The sequence below is a fragment of the Hyperolius riggenbachi genome, chromosome 9 (assembly GCF_040937935.1).
Source record: "Hyperolius riggenbachi isolate aHypRig1 chromosome 9, aHypRig1.pri, whole genome shotgun sequence".
NCBI classification, from domain to species: Eukaryota; Metazoa; Chordata; class Amphibia; order Anura; family Hyperoliidae; genus Hyperolius; species Hyperolius riggenbachi.
In genome coordinates, this window is record NC_090654.1 from 28,563,667 (window position 1) to 28,590,233 (window position 26,567).

Here is a 26,567-nt window from a genome sequence, read left to right on the forward strand (position 1 = left end):
CCTCCTGCGCGGCTTACCCCGAACGTTACCGCCAGGAAGGTTAAAGAACATCCGAGGTGAAAACAAACTGATGAGAAAAATAATTATCTATCCTCATTCTCCTAAAAATGACTTTTTTTTTTTTCCCCCACAGTTTTATTTTACATTTAAATCTAGTTTTTAACAATGACACCTTCATTGAAGTATGCCAGAGCTCAAACCTATGAATTATTGACCTTTATCTCTTTCCTGCTCTCAGAAGCTATTTACTGACAGGAAAGTGTTTTATGGCTGTAATTACTTATCAGTGAGGGTTATACTATCGTCCGACTCGGTCCCGACCCGGACAGAAACTGCCACTTACATACCTGATTTTTAACTCTTTCAGGCAGAGAAAGAAAAAAAGGAACACAGCCTAGTTATTTGTGTGCTAGGCACTGTACATACACATGTCTATCTCATCATGTCACATGTCACCACGGGTATCCTTTAACATTTGTAGCAATTTTGGTGATGATAACATGTATGGGGGCTTTGGTATTCACCGCTAACGTTGGCACAAAATTACTTGAAATTACGAACGATTACACAAAATTAATTGAATTTACAAATCGTAATTGTGAAATTTTGCGCAATCGTAATTAGCTGATTATGATCATTGTTAGTTGCTATGCCGTATTCAGAATCCCCTCGTCGTCGTTTGGATGTAGCTACACTTACCGTGTGAATTGTTTCACCTGCCATGGGCCGCAGCCATCACGGTTTCTTACAGTCGGGGTTTCCGGTTTTCTGGCCACTGAGAGTGCTGCCTATGAATGAAGAGCTCTGAGCCTCTGAGTGTTTTCTGTATATTTTGATATATGTTTAAGTTATTTGTTGTTATTTTATATCTCGCCGCAATGTAAAGCGAGGAAGAGACACACTGGAAATAGCAGAGCGTCCTGTCTGTGCATTTGTCGTGACATCACAGAGCTGGGGGCGTCGCCGTGCCTCTGTGACCTCAGTGTCGCCTGGCTCTGTCGCCTCACTAACGCCTAGCGAGTTGGTTTTCCAAAATGTAAAAATTCTTCTATCCTGTTAAAGAGATTTTAAAGGACCACTGAGAGCATAATATGGAGGCTGCCATGTGTATTTTCTTTTAAACAATACCAGTTGCCTGGCAGCCCTGCTGATCTGTTTGGCTGCAGAAACAAGCATGCAGCTAATCTTGTCAGATCTGACAATAATGTCAGAAACACCTGATCTACTGAATGCTTGTTCAGGGTCTACGGCTGAAAGTATTAGAGGAAGAGGATCAGCAGGACAGCCAGGTAACTGGTATTGTTTAAAAGGAAATAAATATGGCAGCCTCACTCACTTCAGTTGTCCTTTCATTCTGGGCGAATCTTCTTTGGGATTCTAGTCTTCACCCTGAGCTTTTTAAGCTCCACCCACTTTACTAACCCAAGCTGCTCACTGTTGGGTTCATCATGTAGTTCATGGGGGGGTGGGGGGGAGTTTGGTTTTCCAAATTACTTAAAAAAAAAAAAACCAAGGAAGTTACTCACTCTCCAGATTCCCCTCTGGATTGAGCTTGCAGATTTGGGTGCCGTATTCCGTTATGTTACAGGTACTCTTTATGATGCATTCTGTTTGGGCGCTGTGTTTGTGTAAAGAAGACGCAGACATCACAAGCCTGACGCTCTGCATGCTATTATTCATTGATAATTCAAATATGGCGTCACCTTGACAAAATGGAGGGTCGCAGCAGGCTGCCCCTTCCTCATGAGAGATTCAGCTTTTTTGTTTACCAAAGACCCATGGAATTTCCATGTATAAAGATCTTATTGTAACGTCTGTGTGTATTGCTGAATAATGTACATAAATGTAATGTCTGTCTAATTACAAGCCGGCTCCATTCAAATCATGTGTGAAAGATTTGCCTTGGCAGGAAGCTCAGTCACCAGCTGGCTATTTCATCTCCCAGAGACTTCAGTAGAGAGAGTTCCCTGCAGTAGTTTGTGTCTCCTCCCCTCTCACAATGGTGCGATTTCCCTGCAGTAGTTTTTCTCCTCCCCTCCCACAATGGTGAGATTTCCCTGCAGTGGTTTTGTGTCTCCTCCCCTCCCACAATGGTGAGATGACAGTATTTTGGACTTCTGCGCAGGGACAGATCTAGGGGGGGGGGGGGGGGGGCAAGCGGGTATCTTGCCCCAGGCGCAGTTTGTTGAATTCTTAAAAAGGCGGCAAAATGAATGGCAGTTTAGGCGCCAAAACCTGACCTTTAGGCGCCAAAACCTGACCTTGCCTCAGGCGCAACTTGGACTTGATCCGTCCCTGCTTCTGCGTAGGAATTGCCATCACTGAAGCTTCTAAAGGTGTCCTTTAACGGTACAATATTTTCCTCAGTTGTGATCATACGATTGGATTTGTGAGATCGCAATTAGTCGGAAGGTAATTGATTGTTCCCACAAATGGGTCGATTAGGGCACTTTCTGTCTTCAGAAGATTCCAATCGACAAAATTCTGTTTTCCAATCGACCATAAAAATGTTTTCCATCAATCCGGGTTTCCGGTACAATTTGAAAAAATCGTATCGAATAATCGCCTCTGAGGAATATATTGTACCGGTAATGGGCAGCTGAAGAGATACTGAATGCCAGCATGTGGTGCGTAGGTATAATCACAGATATGCAAATTATTCAGAGTTGATGCAAATTTATGCAACTTCTTATGCAACTACATGCAGCTTGAAAATTGACCAATCAATGAAAACCTGGGTCAAACTGCATATATTTGCATACAAATTTGCATAATTTTGGAACAATTTGCATCTCATTGATTATCCCTAGATGTAGCTGCAGGAAGCAAGACTGGTACAGGCTGTCCTCTACTTACAGACAGGTGTTGCGTTTTGGGAGATTGTAAGGTGAATTTGTTTGTAAGTTGAGTCCTGTGTTACACATGGTAAAACGTGGATAAATGATTTACTTTGGACAACTCTCGATTTGGACATATAGGGCAGCGTTCACTAAGTATCACCGCATTCGGTAATGCTGAAAACAGCTGATTTTACCGATCACCGTCCCAAATTCCAATTTGCTAAACCTGTTACCACACATTAAATAAGAATGGCCTACTAGTGATGTAAATTACCAACTTGTGTCGGAAATTGCCTCAAGAAATGTCAAGAAATTGCAATTCACAAAGGCCACAGCAATCGGTAAATCAGGCAAAAGTGTTCAGTATTTTTCGCCAGCTCTTACCAGCCGATAACTCATTGACTTCAAATCACAAAAACCTGTTCGGTAACAACAGGGCCGTGTGGCGCTGTCTCTGTGTTGGCACAAGCTGTTCTGTGCAGTGAGGGCATTACAATAGTAAGAGGCATCCCGACATCCCTTTAGATGTACAGTACGTTTATGTTTCCTCTGCTTGCTCTGAATGTGTCCATTAGTCTTTCTTAAAGAGGTTCTGTGGAGGGTTTAAAAAACAGAAAAACTGACGCTTACCTGGGGCTTCTGTCGGACCCCTGCAGCTGTCATGTCCCGCGCCGTCCTCCTACTGTTTCCCACTGCCGGTCCCGGTCTAATTATTCATCTAACTAGACGAACACTGCGCGCTCCCGCTCTCGTCTATGGGAGCTTACTGCGCAGTACAAGAAAACCTTGTACTGCGCCTATGCAGTAAGCTCCCGGAGACACGAGTGGGAGCGAGCATGCACGATGCCATGGCTGTGCAGCCGCAGTTGTATTAGAAGAATAATTAGACCGGTACCAGTGGCGGGGAATGAAGGATCGTAGGAGGACAGTGCGGGACATGACAGCTGCAGGGGGCCGATAGAAGCCTTAGGTATATGTCAGTTTTTTGTTTTTTAAACCCTCCACAGAATCTCTATAACATATTCTTTCCAAAATATATTACACGTCCCATGTTTAGGTAACTTCCCCACTAGCTCCTCTGCAACTTCCAACGGGAACCTAAAGGGTTAAACGGCCAAACAGCCACAGGGGAACCTGTTTTGTTCTGAATCTATCCTGTGCTGCCTGGGGGGGTGGAAAAGCTGGTTCCTCCCGAGAAGGCATTGCGTTGTATCACAGGGACTTGCAGGAGGCAGAGGCTGTTTCTATTGGCTCTCTGCTTCTGCAAGTCAAGGCTCCCTTTACAGTCTCTGCCCTGTTTTCGACATACCACAGCTGCCATTAATCATCGAACATGAACTGGGCTTTCCCGCATGCTGTAATCTTGATGAATTGACATTTGTTGAGGTGTTTTTACCTCACTGGTAATTTACCTCACTGCTCTGTATTTTCAGTTGCCGTGCGGTAGCAACCTTGATGCATTGAATCTGGTAATACTTGATGAATGGAAGCCAGTATCTTTGAAATGTAACTAGAGTCATTTGTAAGTACGGTAGGAGACTGTCTGTATCATCCTTGCATAGTGTTAGGCCCGGTTCACCTAGGCCTAAAAAACAGATGGTTTAGTGGACCGAACGGGTCCAGTGTTAACGTGGACCTGAACTCTTGCACAGACACAAGGAAAACAGAAATGCACCCTGTATGTATTTAAAGAGAACCAGAGACGAAGCACCCTCATGTATTTTACCTTATAAATCAGTGGGAACATGACAGTAAACACCTAATCTGCTCTTTGTTTCATTGTTCTCTGTTTAATTTGCCTGTTATCACCTCTGATAAGAATCCCGACTGAGCAGTCATCTGGCTTTGCTACAGAATGATTATAGCTGAGACTGTGTTCTTTGGTGTCTTTTCAAGTCCAAGCCTGCCCCCTGCTGGCTCTGCTCAGGAATCATTATAGCTGAGTCATTATAGCAAAGCCAGACTCAATGCTCAGTCCGGGATTCTTATCTCAGCTAGATAACAGACACTTTTAGCAGTGAGGATGAAACAGAGAGCAGAGTAAATGTTTTCTCTAATGTTCCCACTGATCTATATGGTAAAATACATGAGGGTGCTTCGTCTCTGGTTCACTTTAAGGGCGCCTCCCACAGTATTCTATACTAAATAGCACCTCACCACGTGGCGTTATACCTACTGTAGTTATTTATAGTGGTATTTTTTTCCGGGAGCGGCGACCGACAAGGCCGAGTGGAGACGGTACTTCTCCACATGTCTTGATGGTGGTTGCCTAAACAGCAACCCAGAATTGTGAGTATATTTTTATTACAATAGATCATCTTACGCAACGATAATACACTATATCGGGCTCCCGGTGTCCTTGTGTTTTTTTTTTTATCTCTATTAGTCTCACTTTCTTACTGTTGTCTGGTATTGCTATCCAATACTGCTGCAATCTCCAGCAAAGCAATGGGAGTTCTCTGCTCCGTTCAGTTGCATTTATCGGTGTAAGGAGGTAACTGACTTCTCACTGGGATAGAGATCCATACCGGCTTGCTGTTGTGGCCCCTGTGAGACCTGGAGATCAATTATAACAGGACTTGGGCGCTAACAGTAGTTTTACTATGTTTTGTAGCAACAGATGTTGAAATTGACAGTATGACCTATGCAAGCACCTTGTGTGCACTTTACTCTATGACCAGCAGGGGGAGCTGCTCACACACCATCTTTCCAGGATGTTCTACTGTTGTAACAAGAGTGAGCCACGTTACACATCCCATCTGCACAGCATGCTGAGACTTGTAGTTCTGCTGGAATTTGGTAGCACTCTGGGAAACGGGAAGGGAGGCATGCTGGGGCTTGTAGTCCCCCCCCCCTACCTAATGACTATCAGGCACGCTGAGGCTTGTAGTTCCACAAAGATCAGTAAAACAGAGGCTGTAAGCGTGCTGGGGTCCTAACCTAGAAAATCAGAGGCCAGGAGCATGCTGGGACTTGTAGTTGCTCAACACCTGGTGAAATTAATGGTTTGATCCTGATGGGAATTGTAGTGCCCTACTTTAGATACCATAGCTAGAAGCAGAGCATGCTGTCCAGAGAAGGAGCCTCTCGTACGGATTGTGGAAGTGAGTTCCATAGAGTAGGGGCTGCATAGGAAAAGGCCCGAGCACCAAATGTTAGGTGTATCCTGGGACTAATCAGCTTCATCTTGTTGGCAGAGCGGAGGGTGCGTGGAGGGGCATAAAGTTCCAATAGATCTGCTATGGATTTGGGTCCCATGTGGTGTAGAGCCTTGAATGTCACCAGGCAGATCTTAAAATTGATTCTCCATTTTACTGGCAACCAGTGAAGAGTTTGCAGTACTGGGGTGATGTGTGAGCTGCGGGGGGCATTGCAGTACTGGGGAGATGTGTGAGCTGCGGGGGGCATTGGCTAGGAGTCTGGCTGCAGCATTCTGTACTAGCTGTAAGAGGCGCAGAACCTTTTCTGTAGATCCGATGAACAGGGAGTTGCAGTAGTCTAGGCGGGAGGATACAAATGCATGAACCAGGGCAGGTAGGTCTTCAGCTGGGATAAGGTGTTTGATTTTCGCTATATTTCTTAGATGGAAGAAGGAAGACTTGACGACAGCTGATATCTGCTGTCTGAGCTTTAGATTTCTATCCAGGATCACCCCAAGGTTTCGCACAGAGTCTTTATACTGTACACAGTATCTCCCCCAATTGATAGTTTGAGGTTGTGAGCGTTTTGAACTTTATCCATCATGTGTGGACCACCTACCACCAACACCTCTGTTTTGTCAGAGTTCAGCCTCAGCCAGCTGGTGTTCATCCAATTTTGTAAATCCACTAGAGACGCATTTATGGATGCTGATGGGTCTTGGGTGCCAGGCTTGAAGGACAGATACAGTTGTGTGTCATCTGTATAACAATGGTATCCTAGGCCATAGTTCTGGAATCTTATTTGCATACAATTTGACTAAAATTTCCATGCAAGGCGGAATTCTCAGAATTTTACATTTTATGAAGGCTCTTTCACCTAATCTTCAGTTCCCAGCAGATTACTCGCTCTGGTCGCATTGATCAGTGGGTTGTTGGCACTCCCACACAACATGGATGTATAACCAATCGATATTCACCACCAGGTCTGATTGCTGGCCGACTAAACAATCAGTTATCGATCATTTCCGTTCAGTTGGCAGGAGGATTCGTTTTGGGCTGACGGATAATCCAATCATTTTGATCAGATTGTCCAATGATTGAACGTGTGTGTTGGCTTCTGTGTACGAGGCCTGAGAGGTATTATCTCCGGTATTGCTCACAGCCTGAGCCCCAAATCTTCCGTTTGTATCTCTGGGTGTCTCTCCTCTCTATGGAGGCACTCCGGGGAAAGACATTTGCTCATTCTGTATCTGTTTGTATTTATTATGTTGCTGTAAAAATATTTATTGCTCTCTGTGTTTTTACACTTGATGAACTATGTACATTTCTTGGGTGTTTTGGGTGCTATTAAATGAATCTTATGGTATCTTGTGTCCATGTATGTGTTTATTATGAAATAAAAAGATAGCTTACCCCCGGACCCAATTAAATAGATTATCTGATAGCCAAGGACAACTGAAGAGAGGGGGATATGGAGGGTGCCATATTTATTTACTTTTAAGCAATACTAGATGCCTGGCAGACCTGCTGATCCTCTGCCTCTAATACTTTTAGCCATAGCCCCTGAACAAGCATGCAGCAGATCAGGTGTTTCTGACATTATTGTCAGATCTGACAAGATTAGCTGCATGCTTGTTTCTGGAGTTATTCAGACACTGCTGAACCCAAATAGATCAGCAGGGCTGCCAGGCAACTGGTATTGCTTAAAAGGAAATAAATATGGTAGCCTCCCTATACCTCTCTCTTCAGTTGTCATGACAGGCTCTGTCTTAAAGATGGAGCATGGGTGGCCATGGGGTTAAATACTTACCTGTCCTGATGTCTTCCCCCCCCCCCACGCAGGTGATCACTCCGTCTCCCTCACAGAAAGCGCCATGACGATTTTTTTTTCAAAATCCCCGCTAAGGCTCTGGCCACACCCATTGGTTTTGCCACAGGCCACCCCCAGCCTGGCACCCACTGCCTAATTGGCTGCTGAGGTGGGGGTGGAACAGTGGTGATGCAGTCAGAGGTTTCCGAAGAGCTTTAGCAGTTTTTGGAAACATGGCTGCATCTGGGAGGGAACATCACCTCTGTCCCAAATACGACGGTACAGGTGAGTATTTAACCTGGCAAACCCCTCCCCCTTATCCTCATATTGGGAGGCGACCCAGATGTAGCTCCACCCCATTGCATGCATGCCACCATAGTAACAAATAACGCATCGTGGTACCAAAGGGGATCGCTTTGGTCAACATGCATAGGCTGGTGCTGTTCTGGACTAGATCCAGCATGGCGAACCCAAATGCACCCACGTAATATCTTATTATATATTATTAGTTATACTACTGTCTGTGTTGCTATTCTGTGTTGCCACTTCCTGTCAAGACACTGGCTGCAGTAACCAGAACAAGCACATGCAGCATCTAAGCTAGATCACAATGCACAGTCTTCATCTATGCAGGGATTTGCATGCAATAATCACACAGCAGCTTGCACAGGAAGGATAGGTCTCACCAGGTAATGCAGGTACAGTACTGATAGTGTGCTAAATAATCTGTCCACGTTTCTGTGCAGCCTGGATGATACTGTAGCGTTGCAGCCATGCACAAGCAAGTCACAGATGACAGGCAGTTTCCTCAGCGATCAGGCAGCAGCTTACACAGGAAGCAGAGGTCTCACCAGTAGATGCAGGTACAGTACTGTTGCAGCCATGCACAAGCAAGTCACAGAGGACAGGCAATTCCCTCAGTAATCAGGCAGCAGCTTACACAGGAAGCAGAGGTCTCATCAGCTGGTGTTTTTGAGGTAATCCATGCTGGCCCAGAGTAGTATGCAGATAGCGAGCAAGCTAGAAGTGGCTGCCAGCCCGCCCACAGCTCATGGGTCTCCGACTGATGTATGACGCATGTTCCCGCCCACATTCCACCATAGGTGGATACAGAATACCGCAGGGCAGAGCCGGAGCAAAGTCCTCCAGCACCCAAGGCTGAGACACTAAAGTGTGCCCCCCCCATCCCTCCCACCCCAGCCGTCACACACTGATTACTATTAAGAAGGCCATACGCTGGTCGATTTTAGCCACCGCTCGATGGCCGTTTTGATTGAGTCGGCTAGAATTCGATGCAGCAGAAAGCATGATCGATTGGCAGATCAATCGATTTCTGGCCGAGTTTGATCAATCGGGCTGGAAAATCTGGGTCGATTGGCTGCTGGCAGCCGATCGATGGCCCATAGGGTTGCATTGGATCGAATGGTGCAACACTGCATTCCGATCGAATTTTAATTGATTTTATCCTGAAATCGATTGAAATTCGATTCCTAGTGTGTGGCACACATCCGATACATTCCTGCCAGATTCGACCTGATAGGCATCTGACAGAAATCTGATGGTCGAATCTGCTGCAAATCTATAAGTGTATGGCCACCTTTAGAATAAGGCTGGAACCCACTACATTGATTTTTCTGAGCGTTTAGGGAGCGATTCAAACCGCTAGCGATTTCCCTAAACGCTCAGCTAATGTTTATGGATGGGCCAAATTCCACTGGAGCGATTGCGGTTACCAAAATCGCAAACGCAGGACATGCAGCATTTTTAGCATTCAGCGATTAGCGGTTAGCGTTTCTGCAATGTAAACTATATAAATGCTGGAATAATCGCTCGTCAAAGCCTACACAGAGCGATTTTTGCTAGCGGTTTTACATTACTGCACACTGTAACAAAATTAAAATTAATTGAAAGGACCAATCAGATTTTAAAACGCTAATCGCTAGTCGTTACACAACCGCTGGCAAATTGATTACACTTTTTAAAATTGCTACCAAAATTGCTTACAAACCACTCATACAAAACGCTAGCGATTGCGATTATCGATAGCGTTTTGTAGTGGGTTCCAGGCCTAAGAGGGCCCCCAACACTGTAATCCCTAGTTATCTGGCTTGCAGTCACTGCCATGTATCCCCTTTTTCTTATTTCTCTCTGCTTCAAACACATAATAGGGGAAATTATAGCTGAGTCAGTTGTGCGCCCCTCCTACACTGCGCCCTGAGGCTGGAGCCTCTCTCGCCTCTGCAGGGGCCAAAGAACAGGTTCACTATAACCAAAGTTCTATTTTATCAGGGTTCACTTTACCAGGCGTTACTCCCATATGCTTATAATGGGGCTTGGCCCGCCCCTGGACACTTAGTTTACTATATCAGAGGTTTTTTGTGATAACGAGACTATACTGTAGTAGGTACAGCACACAGAAATAAACATTGGGAGCCACGTGTGCATTTGGTTTTGGAGCTGAAACGCCGTGGCGCTGGGCTGGGGCCGTTATGCAAGAACGGCTTGCACTAATGACCCAGCAACATGCCGCCAATTCTGTACAAGGCAGAGAGAAGGGGAACATATGGAGCGTATTACAAGGGCTGGAGCACAATTAGCGCGGTCATTATTTATAGCAGGAGGCAGCTGCAGGCGCGCGCACACACGGCCTCTCCAGAGGACAAGCTGTTCACCATCCGTCTCCATCCATAGTGCAGGGAAACGTAGATGCAAGCTCTGGGGCTCCCCCCATCCTGATCCTCGCTGCAGTCATCACTGAGCCACCACCCGGGAACCAGCATGCAGCAGCTGCCCTCCAGAATGTTCTGATGGTTGGTCCAAGAAACGATTCAGCAAATGATGGGGTGTATGCAATAAACTGTGTTAAGCAGATTTACGTGCGTTTATTGCATACACCCCAATGAATCTGGCATTTGCAGGGCTTGTATATTTACCCATTACAGGACCACAGGCTTACACCCCCCTCTAGTGACCAGGCCATTTTTCACAAAGAAGTGCTGTGCAGCTTTGACAGTGTGCTGCACAGCCCTACAACTCAGCACACAAATGAGTCTTACCTCCTTTTCTTGTCTTTAACAGGACAATCTTTTGGAGGTGTCTGATCGCTGCTGTGATTGTTTTTTAATTAAAAAAAAAAGCATTTCCCCCCCCTTCCCCGTCCTAAATTAACATAGGACAGCGATCCATCCTCTTCCCCGCCTCTCATACACATCAGCCTATGAGAGGGCTTTCATTGTGAGCCGCTCTGAGGGACAGCCGAGTGTCCCCTATACAGCGCTGCACTAGATCACAGCACTGTACAAATGTAAACAAAGAGGTTTTTTCCCCCCTTTTGTTTACTAACAGCCTGCCAGCCGCGACGGCGGCTTGCAGGCTGATCACGGAGCTCCGCTCTGTGACTGTGTAGGGAACCATTGCATATGTGCACGCGTGTTCCCTGCTGATCTCCACCCCCCAGGACTTGACACTGATCGTTGTTAGGTGGTCCTGGGGCTGCCACCCTCCTGCCGACGATCAGCATTAGGTGGTTGGAAGGGGGTTAAAGAGAGCCCGAGGTGGGCTCAAAAAATTGATAAAAAAGTAGGCTACCTGATCCGGGGGAGGGGTTTAACGGCTCAGGTAGCCCAAATAACCGCTGCTCCTGTGGGCCGCACTGGTCCACTTTCACTTTCGTGACTTATAGGTCATGTCGCTAAAAAGAGAGATTCACTCTCTCACCAGCGCGCAGGGAGGTGGGGAGCAGCAGGAGGCATGGCTAGGGATAGAGAGCTGCCCAATAGCAGCTCTGGAAACCCTTCAGGTATGCCCCTGGCAGGCGTTTTGAACAGGGAATCCTGTCTCCCTGTGTTTTCCTCCGAGATAGCGACAAATTTTGAGGGGGGGGGGGGACAGAGAGCGGTGTTGTGGGGACACATAGGAATGTCATGAGGCAGAGAACATTCCTCTGCGTCCCATCTGCCACCTCGGGTTCTCTTTATGCAGAATTACGTGCATTTATGGCATACACCCCCCTGAATCTGGTATTTGCATGAAAGCCCTGGGGCTTGTATATTTAAAGGGGAACTGAAGTAAGAGGTATACGGAGGCTGCCATATTTATTTCCTTTTAATCAATACCAGTTGCCTGGCAGCCCTGCTGGTCTATTTCTCTGCAGTAGTATCTGAGTAACACCAGAAACAAGCATGCAGCTAATCTTGGCAGATCTGACTTTAAAGTCTGAAACACCTGATATGCTGCATGCTTGTTCAGGGGCTATGGCTAATAGTATTAGAGGCAGAGGATCAGCAGGGCTGCCAGGCAACTGGTATTGCTTAAAAGGAAATAAACATGGCAGCCTCCATATACCTCTCTCTTCAGTTCCCCTTTAAAGTACAACTGAACCGAGAGTGATATGAATGCTGCCATATTTATTTCCTATTAAAGGGGCTGGTAGAAACCCCAGGTAAGTTAAATTGGCTTTTTGTTCAATTACTTTAGGTTCCCTTTAAAGGATACCCCATGTGACATGATGAGATAGACATGTGTATGTACAATGCCTAGCACACAAATAACTAGGCTGTGTTCCTTTTTTTCTTTCTCTGCCTGAAAGAGTTAAATATCAGGTATGTAAGTGGCTGACTCAGTCCTGACTCAGACAGGAAGTGACTACAGTGTGACCCTCACTGATAAGAAATTCCCCTTTTTATCTCTTGCTCTCAGAAGCCATTTTCTGCCAGGAAAGTGTTTTATACTTTTAGTTGGATTTTTTTTTATCAGTGAGGGTCACACTGTAGTCACTTCCTGTCTGAGTCAGGACTGAGTCAGCCACTTACATACCTGATATTTAACGCTTTCAGGCAGAGAAAGAAAAAAGGTACACAGCACAGTTATTTGTGTGCTAAGCACTGTACATACCCATGTGTATCTCATCATGTCACATGTCACTTCCGGTATCGTTTAAGCAATACCAGTTGCCTGGCTGTCCTGCTGATGTTCTGCCTCGAATACTGAACAAGCATGCAGCCAGGGTTGCCACCTCATCCCTTTAAATACCAACACATCTAATTTATACAGGTTCTGGGGCTACTCACATAATCAGTGACTAAATTGCATCTAACTAGCCACAAGACATATATAATTCATACCGGTATTTAAAGGGATGAGATGGCAACCCTACATGCAGCAGATTAGGTGTTTCTGATATTGTCAGATCTGACAAGATTAGCTGCATGCTTGTTTCTGGTGTGATTCAGACACTACTGCAGCCAAATACCCCCTGCTACACTGTCCCCTGTGCTCTATTATACTTCCCTCTCGATGGGGGATGAAATGCCAAGGAACCCCTGCAGAGTACTCAAGGAACCCTGGTTGAGAAAGCCTGGCCTGGAGGGATCTGCTGCTCTGAGTCCCTCTGCTAATTCTAAGCCCCTCCCTTCTGATGAGTCATGCTGTCTGCTCTCCAGTGTGGAGAGACAGGCTGGCTCTGTAGACAGCACTGAAAACACACAGCAGCTATTTTGTCTCTGCACACTTGGAGCAGACAGCATGACTCATCAGGAGGGAGGGGCTTGGGAGTTTACATTTAGGTGAAGCAGTGCTGCAGATCCAGCTACACTATCGAGTAATCTTATGCTTGGTACACACAATGCAATTTTCAGATATACTGTCAGATCGACTATTTCCAACATGTCCGATGAGATTTCCGATCAATTTTCCATAGAAGTGAATGGAAAATGTAATCAGAAAATCGATCAGAGATCAGATCGGATATGTTGGAAATAGTCGATTTGACAGCAAATCAGTCAGAAAATTGCATCGTGTGTACCTAGCATTAAGCTACATGAGTGGACTGCAACATTACTTTAAATAAACGCTTCTCTTTCAGGATGTAATAATGTATTCATATACTTGAATCTACTACAGGGTCCCTTTACCTTCCAAAAGCTCATGTTTATCTGCAGAGAGCCCCTTTATTAATGTTTCACAAGGCATCTTATATGCCTAGAGTGTGTTGTTACAACATCTGCTTTGCGTGGAACAGTTTAATTAAGCTGCCGTTCAGGCTAAATCAGGAACCCGCTATACAGGGATCTATTGTCTTGGCCTCAGTATTTATAGCACATGTGGTTATATCAGGAATGAACCTGGCAGAGGGTTACCTGGGCATTTCCTGCCCACCCCATAGGCAGCTGCATGTTTATTGTTTAGTCTGAGCCAGAATTTCCCAGGCGAAAGTCAACATTTAATTGGGTCAACGATAAGAATCTGGCTCAGGAAGCTAGTTTGCTAATGATGCCTTCAAACTGTCAAGTTATTGTATTATCTGACCACAATTGTGCTCGGAAACACAGAGTGTTTTCTCTTACAGGTGACGTTAAAGTGATACTCCGCTTAGAACGGATATCTCAGAGTTCAGGGAATGGTGTAGAGTAAAGCCACCTTCCAGCTTCTTCTTTCTCTCGAGGACACGAGTGGTTTACTGGTCTTGTGCTCTTGAATTCTATGGCGTGCACAACCACCATGAGGGTCTAAATCTCCTTCCATGCCCCAAATATTTCTCTAAAGCTACATACACACCATGGATCATTTTCACTGGAAGCAACCATTCTTGATCATTCTTGTTGAGCGCTTTGGAATGATCACTGTCCAGACGTGTGGTCTCTCGGCACAAGGCTGAACAACCGGCTTTGTTCTATGGAAAAGGGAGGGTGGAGGACAAGTGGGAAGTCCTCTATAGGGTTGATGGGAAGAGCCTAATTCCAATTTTGTCGAAATTCAGCAGTCCATAGGCAAATACCAAACTTCTTGTTCCAAAGGCATTTTCTATTGAAGTCAATGCGGTCATTAGTTTGTCGTGAAAATTTGCTTCTGAAACAAGGCTTTTCAGCAGACAGTGACACCAACAAGATGGCCACCGTGGAAGCTCCTTAGGCCACTTTAGAGTGGCAGAATGAGCGTTTTTCAACATGGATTGGGGGTCCAGGGGATTAGGGCACAGGATCCCCCCATTCATGTGAAAACCCGCATAATTGTTGACATCACAATGGGCCGAAAATTCTTGTTTTAGAAGCCAAGTTTCGCTTTTCTAGCCATTGTGTTAATGCCGTGTTTGCTGAATATTCTTGTTTTCAAATCCAATATTTACCATGTTAACCCAGTGTTTTGCATTCAAAAGAGCAAAGGAAAAAAATCGACACCAAATTCAATGATGGTCAGACACTCGGAAGGGGTTATTGGTGGTTACTATATGTGCCTCCAGTAACAGAAATGTCCAGCAGTTGTAGAAGAAAGGCAAACCGGGCACCAATAGTTTGCAAGTCACCAATTTGTTTCATCCCATCCAAAGACAAACACAGGCAACAAGTAAGACCAGCTACTTGTTGCCTGTGTTTGTCTTTGGATGGGATGAAATAAATTGGTGACTTGCAAACTATTGTTGCCTGGTTTGCCTTTCTTCTACAACTGCTTAACCCAGTGTTTGCTGAAATTTCTTGTTTCCAAAGCCAATTTTTGCATCAGCAGCACAGAACGTGGTACTCGAAATTTCCGATTATCGGGATTTTATTTGGGATGGCCAAATTGGAAAATTGGAACAGTTTAGTTTCCGAGAGCTCATCCCTAGTTCTCAACTCTGTGAACAACAGTAATATCAGCCAAGGATTTTCCAGCTTGGCCAATTGTGCAACGGGGGGTGGCCACCAAGTTGGCGGACATGCAGTAGAAATGACCACAAATTAATGATTTGGGTGTTGAAAATCAAACGAGCGTACAATAACTTTACTTCAAATAATCTACTAAGGGGATAGGGAACACAGGAGGTGAGTGGGTAGACCAAAATCTATGGGAGTCCTAGAGGTCCCAGGAGTATTCCTTGTGGTGAGAACGATGAATTAGGACATAACCAAAGCCATATTTCATATTTTAATTTTTTATTTTATATAAATAGTATTTAAATAATTCTGTGCATCTTCATATTAACAATAGAAAAAAAAGACAAAAAAATATATAAAATCACCATAATTAATGGAGGATTTGTTGCCTATCCCTTCATTCAGTGGGCCCTGTGCGGTCCTGAGAGTTCCCAGCCATTGGAACGAAATTGGTGGGTTCTCCTTCCGTGACTGTTACATCACAGCCAGAGGGAGTGTGGTTAGCAGGTGCTTAAAGAGCTGTCAGCAGGCGTGTCATTTGTGTCATGTGATGGTCGAAGGTGAAACTTTGCTACATTAGTAAACTCTCGTTATACCTGGTTTGTTTCTGTAAAATTTTCTCGTAAGTAGAGATGTGTTCTTACACTTAGCAAACACAGAACCCATTAGAACGACCTTGCGCAATTCTATCACTGTAAAAATTTACAAAATTTAAAACTGTTGAAAGTAATGAAGGATGTATCCGTGAGACATTTAGTACCGCTAACAATTTGTGAAACTTGGTTGCCTGAGATGTTGGCAAATATTTTTGAGGTAATCATAAGGCGCTTCAGATGGGCGGTTGTACCCATTGTGGTCAAAGAAATTAGTGTTGAATAGACAGTGTTTTTACCCCACCTGTGCAAGATTTGCCCACAAAAGCCTTGAATAACAAATTGTAGACTTGGCCACACATCTTGGAGGAGATGTCAAGTTTCCTACCTTCAAAACTGGTTCGCCAAAAAACGTCCAAAAAAGTTGCCATCCTTGAAGTAATTGAATTACTCCCAGGAGAAAAATTAAAACTGAAATGTGCCCAGTAAACAAATTTAGAAAAGCTATGTGATTCCTTCATTCATATATATATCAGTTTTATGGCAATTGACCAATGTTTTTTACAAAATTGTTTAGGATTTGAAGTTGTTGCAGAACATTATGGGTCCCTACGCTAAGATATAAATACAATTCGCACCTCTGTAGTGTCAGTGAAGTACAGACATTTCTAAACATTAATCCTTGTGAACCGAACGGTTGTCTTAAATTGTCTCTTTTGAAGGTGGTTGCTAGAACATTGCATTGATAGTATGTCTCGATATTTGCAGTCTACTAGGGCCTATCCATTAAAATCTGAGACAAGTAGACAAAATAATAAATACATATATTTATATATAGCTATAAATACAACTTGCTACCACGTTGTGCATACTATAGCGAAAGTTAGAGATCCCTGTAAGTTTGCCACCCTTGTGAAAATCTCATTTAGAATAGCACTCCACGGCTAAGAATTACTTTGTGGAAAATCTGTGTTCATGGTCTGTTTACTAATGGTAGCACCATTGTAGAGCTTGGTAACTCCTTACAGCAGGTACGAAGCTCTCTTTGTTTCTCGCTTGCCTTGATGTACCACTTATTCCCTCGTACTTCAACATGGAATGGGATTAATAGCAGATGTTCTCAGTGTATCTGAAAACCAGATCTGCATAGCAGCACCAAGCCTGATTGGCGGTGGAGAGAACTCTGTCTAGCACCAGATCATGTGGTTAATCACAAAAGACACATTACAAATCTATAACTGAATGGGCTTCTATCTCTGTGTGAGCAGCACTGGTCATCTGGCCAAAACTCACATGCTTACAGGTAGTTAATGCTGTACAGCGGATCCCAGAAATATTTCCCACCAATCTTCTACGTGGTTAAGAAGCTGTTCACAAAAACAAAATGTCTCCCAAGTTCATACTCGTTCGTGAAGATCTGTTTTTGTGAAGGTCTTCAAATCTCATCAAGCTGTCCCTCAGGGATGTTAATAACATAGTTATCCTAGCTAACTTTTTAGGTTCCTATTAAATAAAATGGGTTACCAGACCCTTCTTTATGTCCACAAGGAGGCCTTTCCTCTTAACAAGCTACTGTAGAAATTGACGCTGAATGTCTTGATTGCCTCTGCAGGGCCAAACCTTTTTGAACACCGCAGTGATCAAATACAACTTTCAAAGTTCTGTCTAAAGACTGTCTTTAACGTTCAAAGTCCAGTAGGTGGTTGGTCATGTGAGGCAGTAGGCCTAAGTCCAAAGGGAAGCCACCGGTGGTGGACCAGCCAGCAGCACAGGCTTAAGGCTCAGTAATCTGTCCTTTTAATTCAAGAACTGAGTCCATTTGGCCTCCCTCTTCAGCTGTTGAGCTGCATAAAAAAAGTCTTTTGAAGTGTTTTTGAGGTTTTCTTCTTGAAACTTTCCTTACCCCGCCAGGTCATCTATCTTCTGTGATATTTTGCTTAGAAGTTTAAAGCGGACTATGGCCCGGGGCTCACTAGCAATCTAAGCACTTGTGATTTAAAAAACGCTTGCTAATGTAATGCTATGGGGAATGTTTTTTAAAAATAATCACATCCCTCAAGTGGGATCACACACATAGAATTACATTAGCAAGAGCTTTCCAAATCACAAGCACGTAGAAAAGTGCAGCTAGTGGGTTAGCCACTAATTTCAGTTCTGGAAAATTTTGAAAGTTTTTTTTTTGTTTTTGTTTGTTTTTTTGGCAAGGTGTCTCTATCCAGTCTTTTTCTTGAAGATGGCACCTCAAAAACACATTAACTTCCAGCCTAAGATATTTAGGTAGGAATGTGCTATCTCGTCTCTGTGAATCGAGACATTAATGTTCCAGTATGTCGAGTACTGATTATTTGCGGCTGTTCCTTGTCCTCCTCAGAATCTCCAGTATCTGTGCTCTCCGTTTCATCCAGTCTTCTGCTGGTTTCTTGGGTTGGGTGGCTCTAGTGGTTGGCTTTGGAACAAAAAAGGTGTATTTAAGACGTGGGGCTCGCTGGTCACTGACGACCAAAGCTTGGACAGTGAGGGATTCTTTCAGGGGTCCACGTCCAACTATGGTTTCCATGGTTTTGGTGGCACCGCTGTAACGTAGGCTCAGCCCTCCCCCGATGTTGACATCGACTTCTGACGGCACTAAGATGTAGTTCCCATTGAGGGCGTAGGATCCATCTTGCCGTTTTAAAGCCAGGTAGACTCCATCACTGGTGGAGGATGATCCGCTGTTCTGACGTATTAAGATGTTTGTGGCTCCAGCTGGGATAGTGACTACGTCATTGTAACCGTACCTAAAAAATAAAGGAAACCAGGATTAAGGATATTTCATTTGGTAGTGAGAATTTACTTATGGTTTACGTAGGACAAGTGAATTCTGTTGCCTTTTGACATCTACGAATGCTTCTGTAAGGGTTACCTAACTTCAGGTTGTAGTAGAGTTTTGTCTAGAAGTTATTTTTAGTTTACCCAGCTACAAAAGGTCTATCAGTGTACACTGTGACAGTGGCGTAACTACAATTCATCTGGACCCCCCGCAAAACTTTATTGGGATCCCCTCAATCTGCACACCCCTTCCTTTGCCTCCCAAGAGTGACCCTCACGGCCTTGGGGCCCATCTCACAAAGGTCATAAAACAAATGTGGTCATCAGGATCTTCACGCCCATAACAAGTGTATCTACAAAAACACCTGATGTGAAGTATAGTCTGCTGTATCTGAGGAAGAGAAGGTTAGTACATGGGGGAACCCCCACAGCTGTGGGCCCCCCTGCGATTGCAGGAGCTGCTCCCCTCTAGTTACCCCCCTGCACTGCGGCTTCTATTTTGTACTGATAGTATTGAAAACGTTATTAATGTCAAACAGTTTATGAAAGTGTCCACCTAAATATCACATAATATGAAGAGCATATTCATGTCCAACTCCAGTTCTTGAAGGGCCAAATCCATGCCAGTGTTCAGGGTAGACTGAGAAATGGAGGAATGTGTTCTACCTGATAAGCCACGCCTCTCCTGATTCAGTGCCAATTTGAGCGGTTTCAAAAAATGAGTGTGAGAATCTCGGCCCACAAGGACTGGAGTTGGACAGCACTGATGGAGATCAAAGGATGAGATTGAAGGAATCCTTTGTTAATAGTTTGTCGTAATGGAACTTAAAGCAGGATTGTCAGCCATAAAATCAAATTCCATTTACCCACTGCTCTGTGTTTATTATGAAGTCTACATGCAGTCTGCATTGCAAGTATTCCAATATAATCATAAATGATTCTGCTGTAATGAATCTTATCTTAGTCAGCCTGACTCTATTCTGGTACATTGCCGGGGAGAGGGAAGCTTGTTATCTCCGCTCTCACATTCCTGCTCCTCACTGATTGGCAGCTCAGATGGACAGGAGGCTGAGAAGGGAAATACACCTCACCCCTCTGCAGAAGCTGCTGAAATACAATCTATGCTATGCTCACGTGTTTACAAAGCAAGCTAGATAAGACAGTGCAGTTTTTAGTACAGAGCTCAGTGGGGAGAAGGTCTGGCAATACATACACCATTTCAGGAAGGAGAAAAAAAAACAGAGAGGAAATGACACCAGGATTGGCTTCAGTCATATGCAGTAAAGATGGAAATTGCCTGGAACAATTTTTATTTACTATATAAAATTCACTGAAACCAAAATGTTGACAGTACAATACATGTGTTATGTAAGTAGATCTAGTACTTTTCTACTAATATATGTGTTTTTTCCCTGGGATAGTATGGTTGTCCCTGCTGCTTTAAAATAGGCTAGTTTGATCTCCTTCCGTTAGGTGACAATTCCTCTGAGATCAGATGCTCCGCCCTTAATAGGTGTGTTATCTCCCTTGGCACCTGCCCATCTGTTCTCGTGTCAGCTTTTACAATGGTCTGTTTTTACATCACCACATGATGAAGGGAAGCCCTCCTATTTCTCACCTTGGTTTTGTGAAGGATCCATAGATCTTGCTACAAGCAGAGCCGGTTCCCCCGCACACCATGCACTTATCAAATTTCTTCTTTGATCCGATAACTCTGTCGCAGCCAGCATGGACGCAGCGGCCCTGAACGCACACGGAGGTGGAGTCTGGAGAACATGGGGTACCGTCTGCTACCTGTGGCGAGAGAGAAAACAGACAGCCTTAATTATGGTCATCACTACAAGTTATGGTATGTCGGCCATATGCAGATGGGCATACAGAATGCTCTCCTGAATAGTGCTAAGCTGAACAGTCTCCTAACACGTAAATTAAGAGACAATAAATTGAGCATATTAAAGCAAATAAGTAAAATAGACTTATGAGGTAATGAATTGTATGTGTAGTGCAGCTAAGAAATACAACATTCGTAGCAAAGAAAACAGTCTCATATTGTTTTCCAGTACAGGAAGAGTAAAAAAAAAACTTCAGTTATCAATGCAAAAGAGCTTTTCTGAGCTCTTCGACCCACTGGGAGGAATACAGTCCTGTTTTCTGGAGCATTTAAACATCCAAGAAACAGTGATAGACAGCTTGAGATAAGGTTTTACTGCAAGGAAGTTCAAAGAGTCATTATATCTGCTGTGTTTTAAAGCTTAAAAGACAGTGTGGTTTCTAAACTGCAAATATGACAGAATGATGCAATATTATGTAAAAAAGCGATATAACTGAAAGTAAAAATATGAGATTCTTTTCTTTGCTACTAATGTGCTATTCATTATCCGTACTACACATACAATTCATTATATCATAAGGTTTTTTTCAGGTTTGCTTTAAAACCATTAAAGCTCAGTTTAATTCCCTCCCGGGGTTGGTAGAGATTTAGTTGCAAAATTAAGTACACAAGCCAGATAAAAATTGCCGCTAAACGACCATCATCTGTGAACAATGTGACGCACAATGAGGATTCTGTATATAACGTAATGACTTTTCGTTCATTTTCTACGCTGTGTCGACTGAGGACGATTATTGAAATTCTATGTGGAGAAGCCACCAAGATAGATCGTTTTCAACAAACGATTGTCCACAACTGGTCGTGGATAGTACAGTGCCAAGAACACAAATAACTAGGCTGTGTTCCTTTTTTTCCTTTCTCTGCTTGAAAGGGTTAAACATCAGGTATGCAAGTGACAGTTTCTGTCCGGGTCGTAACTAGGTCAGACTACAGCGTAACCCTCACTGATAAGGAATTATAACTATAAACCACTTTCCTGGCTGGGAATGGCTTCTGAGAACAGGGAAGAGATAGGCCCAGTGCACACCAAAAACCGCTAGCAGATACCCAAAATGCTAGAGGTTTTTGAAACAGATTTCAGAGCGATTCTAGGCATGTTTAGAGAGGTTTTCTAAACATGCCTAGCGTTTTTTGGAGCGTTAGATTTCATATATTGTTATAGTAAAGCTGTTACTGAACAGCTTCTGTGACAAAAACGCCTGGAGAACCGCTCTGATCTGGCGTTTTCCCGAGCGGTTTGAGCTTTCCCTATACTTTACATTGAGGCAGAAACGCTTCTGCAAACCGCAAAAATGCTGCAGGAGCCACGTTGGCGGTTTGCTAAAAACCTCAAACCTCTGGTGTGCACCATCCTATAGAGATACATTAGCCAAGCGTTTTCACAGGCGGCAACGGTTTTGAACACGCTACCAAAAAACGATTGGTCTGCACCAGCCCATAAAAAAAAAATCAATAAAATCAATAATTCCTAGGTTTTAGCTCTGGCGTACTTCAATGAATGTGTCATTGAGCAGAGACAATGAAACAGTAAAAACTTAAAAAGTAGATTTAAATATAAAATAAAACTGGGGGATAGTTAAAAAATGCCCTTTTTAGGAGCAGGAGGATAGATACAATTGTTTATCTCATCAGTTAATTTTCACCTCGTGCTTTCTGGCGGTAAGCCCGAGCTGAGCTCGGGCTATGCCGTGTAGGAGGATTTCTCAGGCCCTGCCGGGCTGATTTGCATAATTTTTTTTTTTTGCAACACGCAGCTAGCACTTTGCTAGCTGCGTGTACATTCCGATCGCCGCCGCTACCCGACGATTAGCCCCCCGGACCCTGTGCGCTGCCTGGCCAATCAGTGCCAGGCAGCGCTGAGGAGTGGATCAGGACTCCCTTTGACGTCACGACGTCGATGAACTTTATCCAAATCAGTAGCTGATACCCCCTTTTACATGAGAAATGTATTCCTTTTCACAAACCGACCATGAGGGGGCGCTGTATGACTGATATTGTGGTGAAACCCCTCCCATAAAGAAATTCTGAGTACATACTCTTGGCAGTTTCCTGTCTGTGAACCTTGTTGCATTGTGGAAAATAGCTGTTTACAGCTGTTTCCAACTGCCAAAAAAGCATGCAGCAGCTATATCACCTGCCCACAGTAAAAATGTCACCATGTGATAAATGTCAGAATGTAAATCAGGGATTTAAAAGATTTTACAATGGGCAAACACTGACTAAATGATTAATACATAATTATTGTAAAAATGAAGCACTTTTTTTATTACATTATTTCACTGGAGTTCCTCTATAAGACTGTCAGTGAAAGGGTAGCGACATTCACTTACCCGTGGCTCAAGGACGTAGTAGTAACCCAGCGGGCGGGACTGGCAGGTGAGTTTGCACTGGTCCTTCTCTGCGATGCCGTTGTAGCGGGGTACCCAGTCCATGGGGGAGGGGAAGCCCTTGAAGAGGTCGGTCCTGTGGTTGTACACGGCACACTGCTGCTCCCTGTAGGACATGGCTGTTTGGCCAGAAGGAGAATTGGGTCAGAGGACTCGCTTCCACAAAGGCAATGAAACAGCACTAACTTTCTATAGGGCGGAGCTTACCATTGCCGGTCGGGCACTCCTGGATATTACAGGAGCGGTACTGAGTGCGTTTCCCTTCGCAGTACTTCCCGCCATTCCTGGGGACAGGCTTATTGCATTCACGGTGAGAAAACTGAACTCCGCCTCCGCACGTCCGCGAGCATTCCCCGTACGGCCCCCAAGAACCCCAGCCGCCATTCACCGGGGTCTGAAAAAAAAAAAGTGGGAAAAAACATTTAAAGAAATTGTAAAACTGTAACATTCATCTTTCTTATGACTATTATAGTAGCGCAACAGGAGTTTATTCTCCATCCTCCTGCTCCTTTAATTGGCTCTTTGCATTTCCTTGAAGACTGCACTTTTATTTACAACCCAGCTGACTCCTAGCCAATGGGATGACATTCCTCATATCGACACTAGAGATTGGCCAGTGAAATGCTGAGATTTCATCTTCTATGCAAATATAATGCAAATTATATGCCATTTAGAATTGAGCCAATGAACTATACTTCCTGCTCATTTTGATTGGTCCAATCCCAAGCTGCATACAATTTGCATTACATCTGCATGCAAGCTGTAATTATGAGCATATCACTGACTGGATGCTGGGAACATAAGTGCGAACGTACAAAAAAAATGCAGCAGGCAGGATTGGGGCAATTAGGGAAAATTGGATCGCAATTGCATTGCCCCAATGGAAACGTACCGGTAACCTTTCAATGTATGCTATCTAGTAAGTGGCCTTGCGTTTTCCATTCTGCGTGCGATCAGAATCGGATTGCAAAACGCTACTAGTGCAAATAAAATCTTTGTATGCTGCAAAAAGTAATCGCAAACGCATTCGCAAATAGAAAATGCAGTGCGATTTTAAAAAATGCTATTTTACTGGAATTGCGTTTAGCGATTTTCTCTGGATGTTAAGAACACAAGGAGATATGAGGAAGAAATACAACATGCAATCGGGAACAATCGTATCACAGTGGTATAAAAGGGATCCTGCGATTTTCATTCGTTTGCAGACATCCTTGCATTTTTGCGATTTGCATGCGATCGGAAACAGGATTTCAAAACGCAGCAAATCTCTTGTAGAATAAAAGCTTGTTTGGTAATTAGCTAAAAGTTAAGGTCCCTCATCACGGTGGAAAGGTCCAGTACGGAAAACTCTGCATGCAAACTGTTTTTGGAAGCGAACATCCTCCATAAATGTTCATTTGGTGCATCTGTTTTGAATGCAAGATGTGGCGCCTGCCTATAATTAGGCTCTGCACACCTCTGCTGTTAGTCATTAAAGGGGAACTGAAGAGAGAGGTATATGGAGGCTGTCATGTTTATTTCCTTTTAATCAATACCAGTTGCCTGGCAGCCCTGCTGGTCTATTTCTCTGCAGTAGTATCTGAATAACACCAGAAACAAGCATGCAGCTAGTCTTGTCAGATCAGACTTATAAGTCTGAACCACTTAAACACCTGATCTGCTGCATGCTTGTTTAGGGGCTATGGCTAATAGTATTAGAGGCAGAAGATCAGCAGGGCTGCCAGGCAACTGGTATTGTCTAAAAGGAAATAAACATGACAGCCTCCATATACCTCTCTCTTCAGTTCCCCTTTAAGATGCAGCCTGCTTTGGGAAAGCGCTGCCACCCCTCCCTGCTGTCGAAAACATGTAAAGTTTACATTATGGCTAGCTGCACACATTTGATATTTTATATTTGCATTCCCTTTTTTTCAAAAGATTAGGGCTCTAGTGTATAATCGTAGCATCTGTTTTGAATACAAGGTGTGCATGTTGCCTCTAGGGGGCTCTGCACACCTCTGTTGGTAGTCATTCAGATGCAGGCTTAGGATTCGCTGCCATTTCTCACCTATTGTCTATAGAATAAAATGATCCACAAAACTTACATTGTAGGCCTTCATCTCCACTTTGCTGATGCAGCGTCCGTTCATGCAAGTCTTCCCGATGCCGCACTGCGTTCCGTCCGCCCAGGGGAAGTGCTTGGTCTGGCACATGAAGTGTCCGTCGATCCTGCCAGTACACCACAGGGAGGAGCAGGGGGTGTGCAGGTTTGGGCAGTGCCGAGATTCGGGGCCAAAAGTCAGCTGGCACTGGCGGTCGGAGTCATAATCGTTCCCCGGGAATGGAACTGGCAGACGCAGCGGAGCCCGGGGCTTGTCGAGAAGACAGCGACCTGTGTAATGAAATAAGAAAAACGGTCATCTTGTGCCTTTGTGGTTGCTTTGAGACATAAATATAAAATTACTGGGCCTGATTCAATGGCAAGAGTGAAAAAACTGGTGCTTTAGAATAACGGCATGAGGTTAAAGAGGCCCTGTAGTTACATATAGAAGAAAGCAGTAAATTATTCAGAATACCCACTTTTATGGTAATTTCCCTGATTTCAGAATCAGAAACGCTTCTTATATCTATATATTGTTGTATATTACCCCCACCCTCTCTCCCAGTGATGCTTAGTCAAGGCTGTTTTCACTGGCTTTGTAATTCTCACAAACAAACATTCTGTAGAGCTGCACCTGACAGGACCAAAGATGTCGCACCTGTGATACATTTCAGAATGTAAATCAGGGAGAGGAAAGATTTTACAAGGGGCAAACACTGACTAAAGAAAATGTCTCAATGAAAACTGTAAAAAAAAAAAAAATAATAAAAAATAAAATTAGCAATTAACGTAATGAATAGAACCACTTTTTTTTTTTTTTTTTTTTTTTTTTTTTTACAATATTCAGTTATAGATTATTAAATTTATCACGGGTGGTGACATCTTTAGTTCTGCCACGTGATCTGTACAGAATGTTCAGTACTGAGAATTCTATGCACAGAGGGAGATACTGCTTGCTTGGCAGTTGGAAAAAGCTGTTATTTCCCACAATGCAATGAGGTTCACAGACAGGAAACTGTCAGGACCATCGTTATCCAACAAATCAAAAGAGGGATCCGCACACAGACTTTTCAGGCACAACGTAAATTTTATTGTTCCGACGATGGTTTTGGGGCCTATCTGGTCCCCTTTATGTCTGGCTGCTTATGCCTTGATAAAGGGGACCGGATCTGTCCCGAAACAATCGACGGCTTGAACGATTGGATGCTGTGTATGTGTGCATTGGTACAATAAAAGTCACGTTGTTCTTGAAAAGTCTGTGTGCGGATTCCTCTTTCGATGTGTTGGATTACTGCTGCTACGGGCTCCTTGCACCAGCCTCGTTCCATTTCAGGTGTGCGGTTCTTTCGATTAAAGGACCATGGTTATGACATCACACTGTGGGAGGGGT

General features: G+C 44.0%; 1 protein-coding gene across 1 annotated transcript in view; it reads right to left on the reverse strand.

Moving 5' to 3' along the window:
* Positions 1–15,680: 15,680 nt before the first annotated feature.
* ADAMTS4 (ADAM metallopeptidase with thrombospondin type 1 motif 4) overlaps positions 15,681–26,567 on the reverse strand; it is a 40,193-nt gene continuing 29,306 nt past the window's right edge. The window contains exons 5-9 of the mRNA XM_068252265.1: positions 25,182–25,468; positions 23,305–23,491; positions 23,041–23,216; positions 20,438–20,613; positions 15,681–18,788 (exon numbers count right to left, since the gene is read on the reverse strand). Of these exons, the coding sequence (XP_068108366.1) occupies positions 18,353–18,788; positions 20,438–20,613; positions 23,041–23,216; positions 23,305–23,491; positions 25,182–25,468 (1,262 nt within the window). The 3' untranslated portion in view covers positions 15,681–18,352. The remainder of the gene's footprint in view (positions 18,789–20,437; positions 20,614–23,040; positions 23,217–23,304; positions 23,492–25,181; positions 25,469–26,567) is intronic.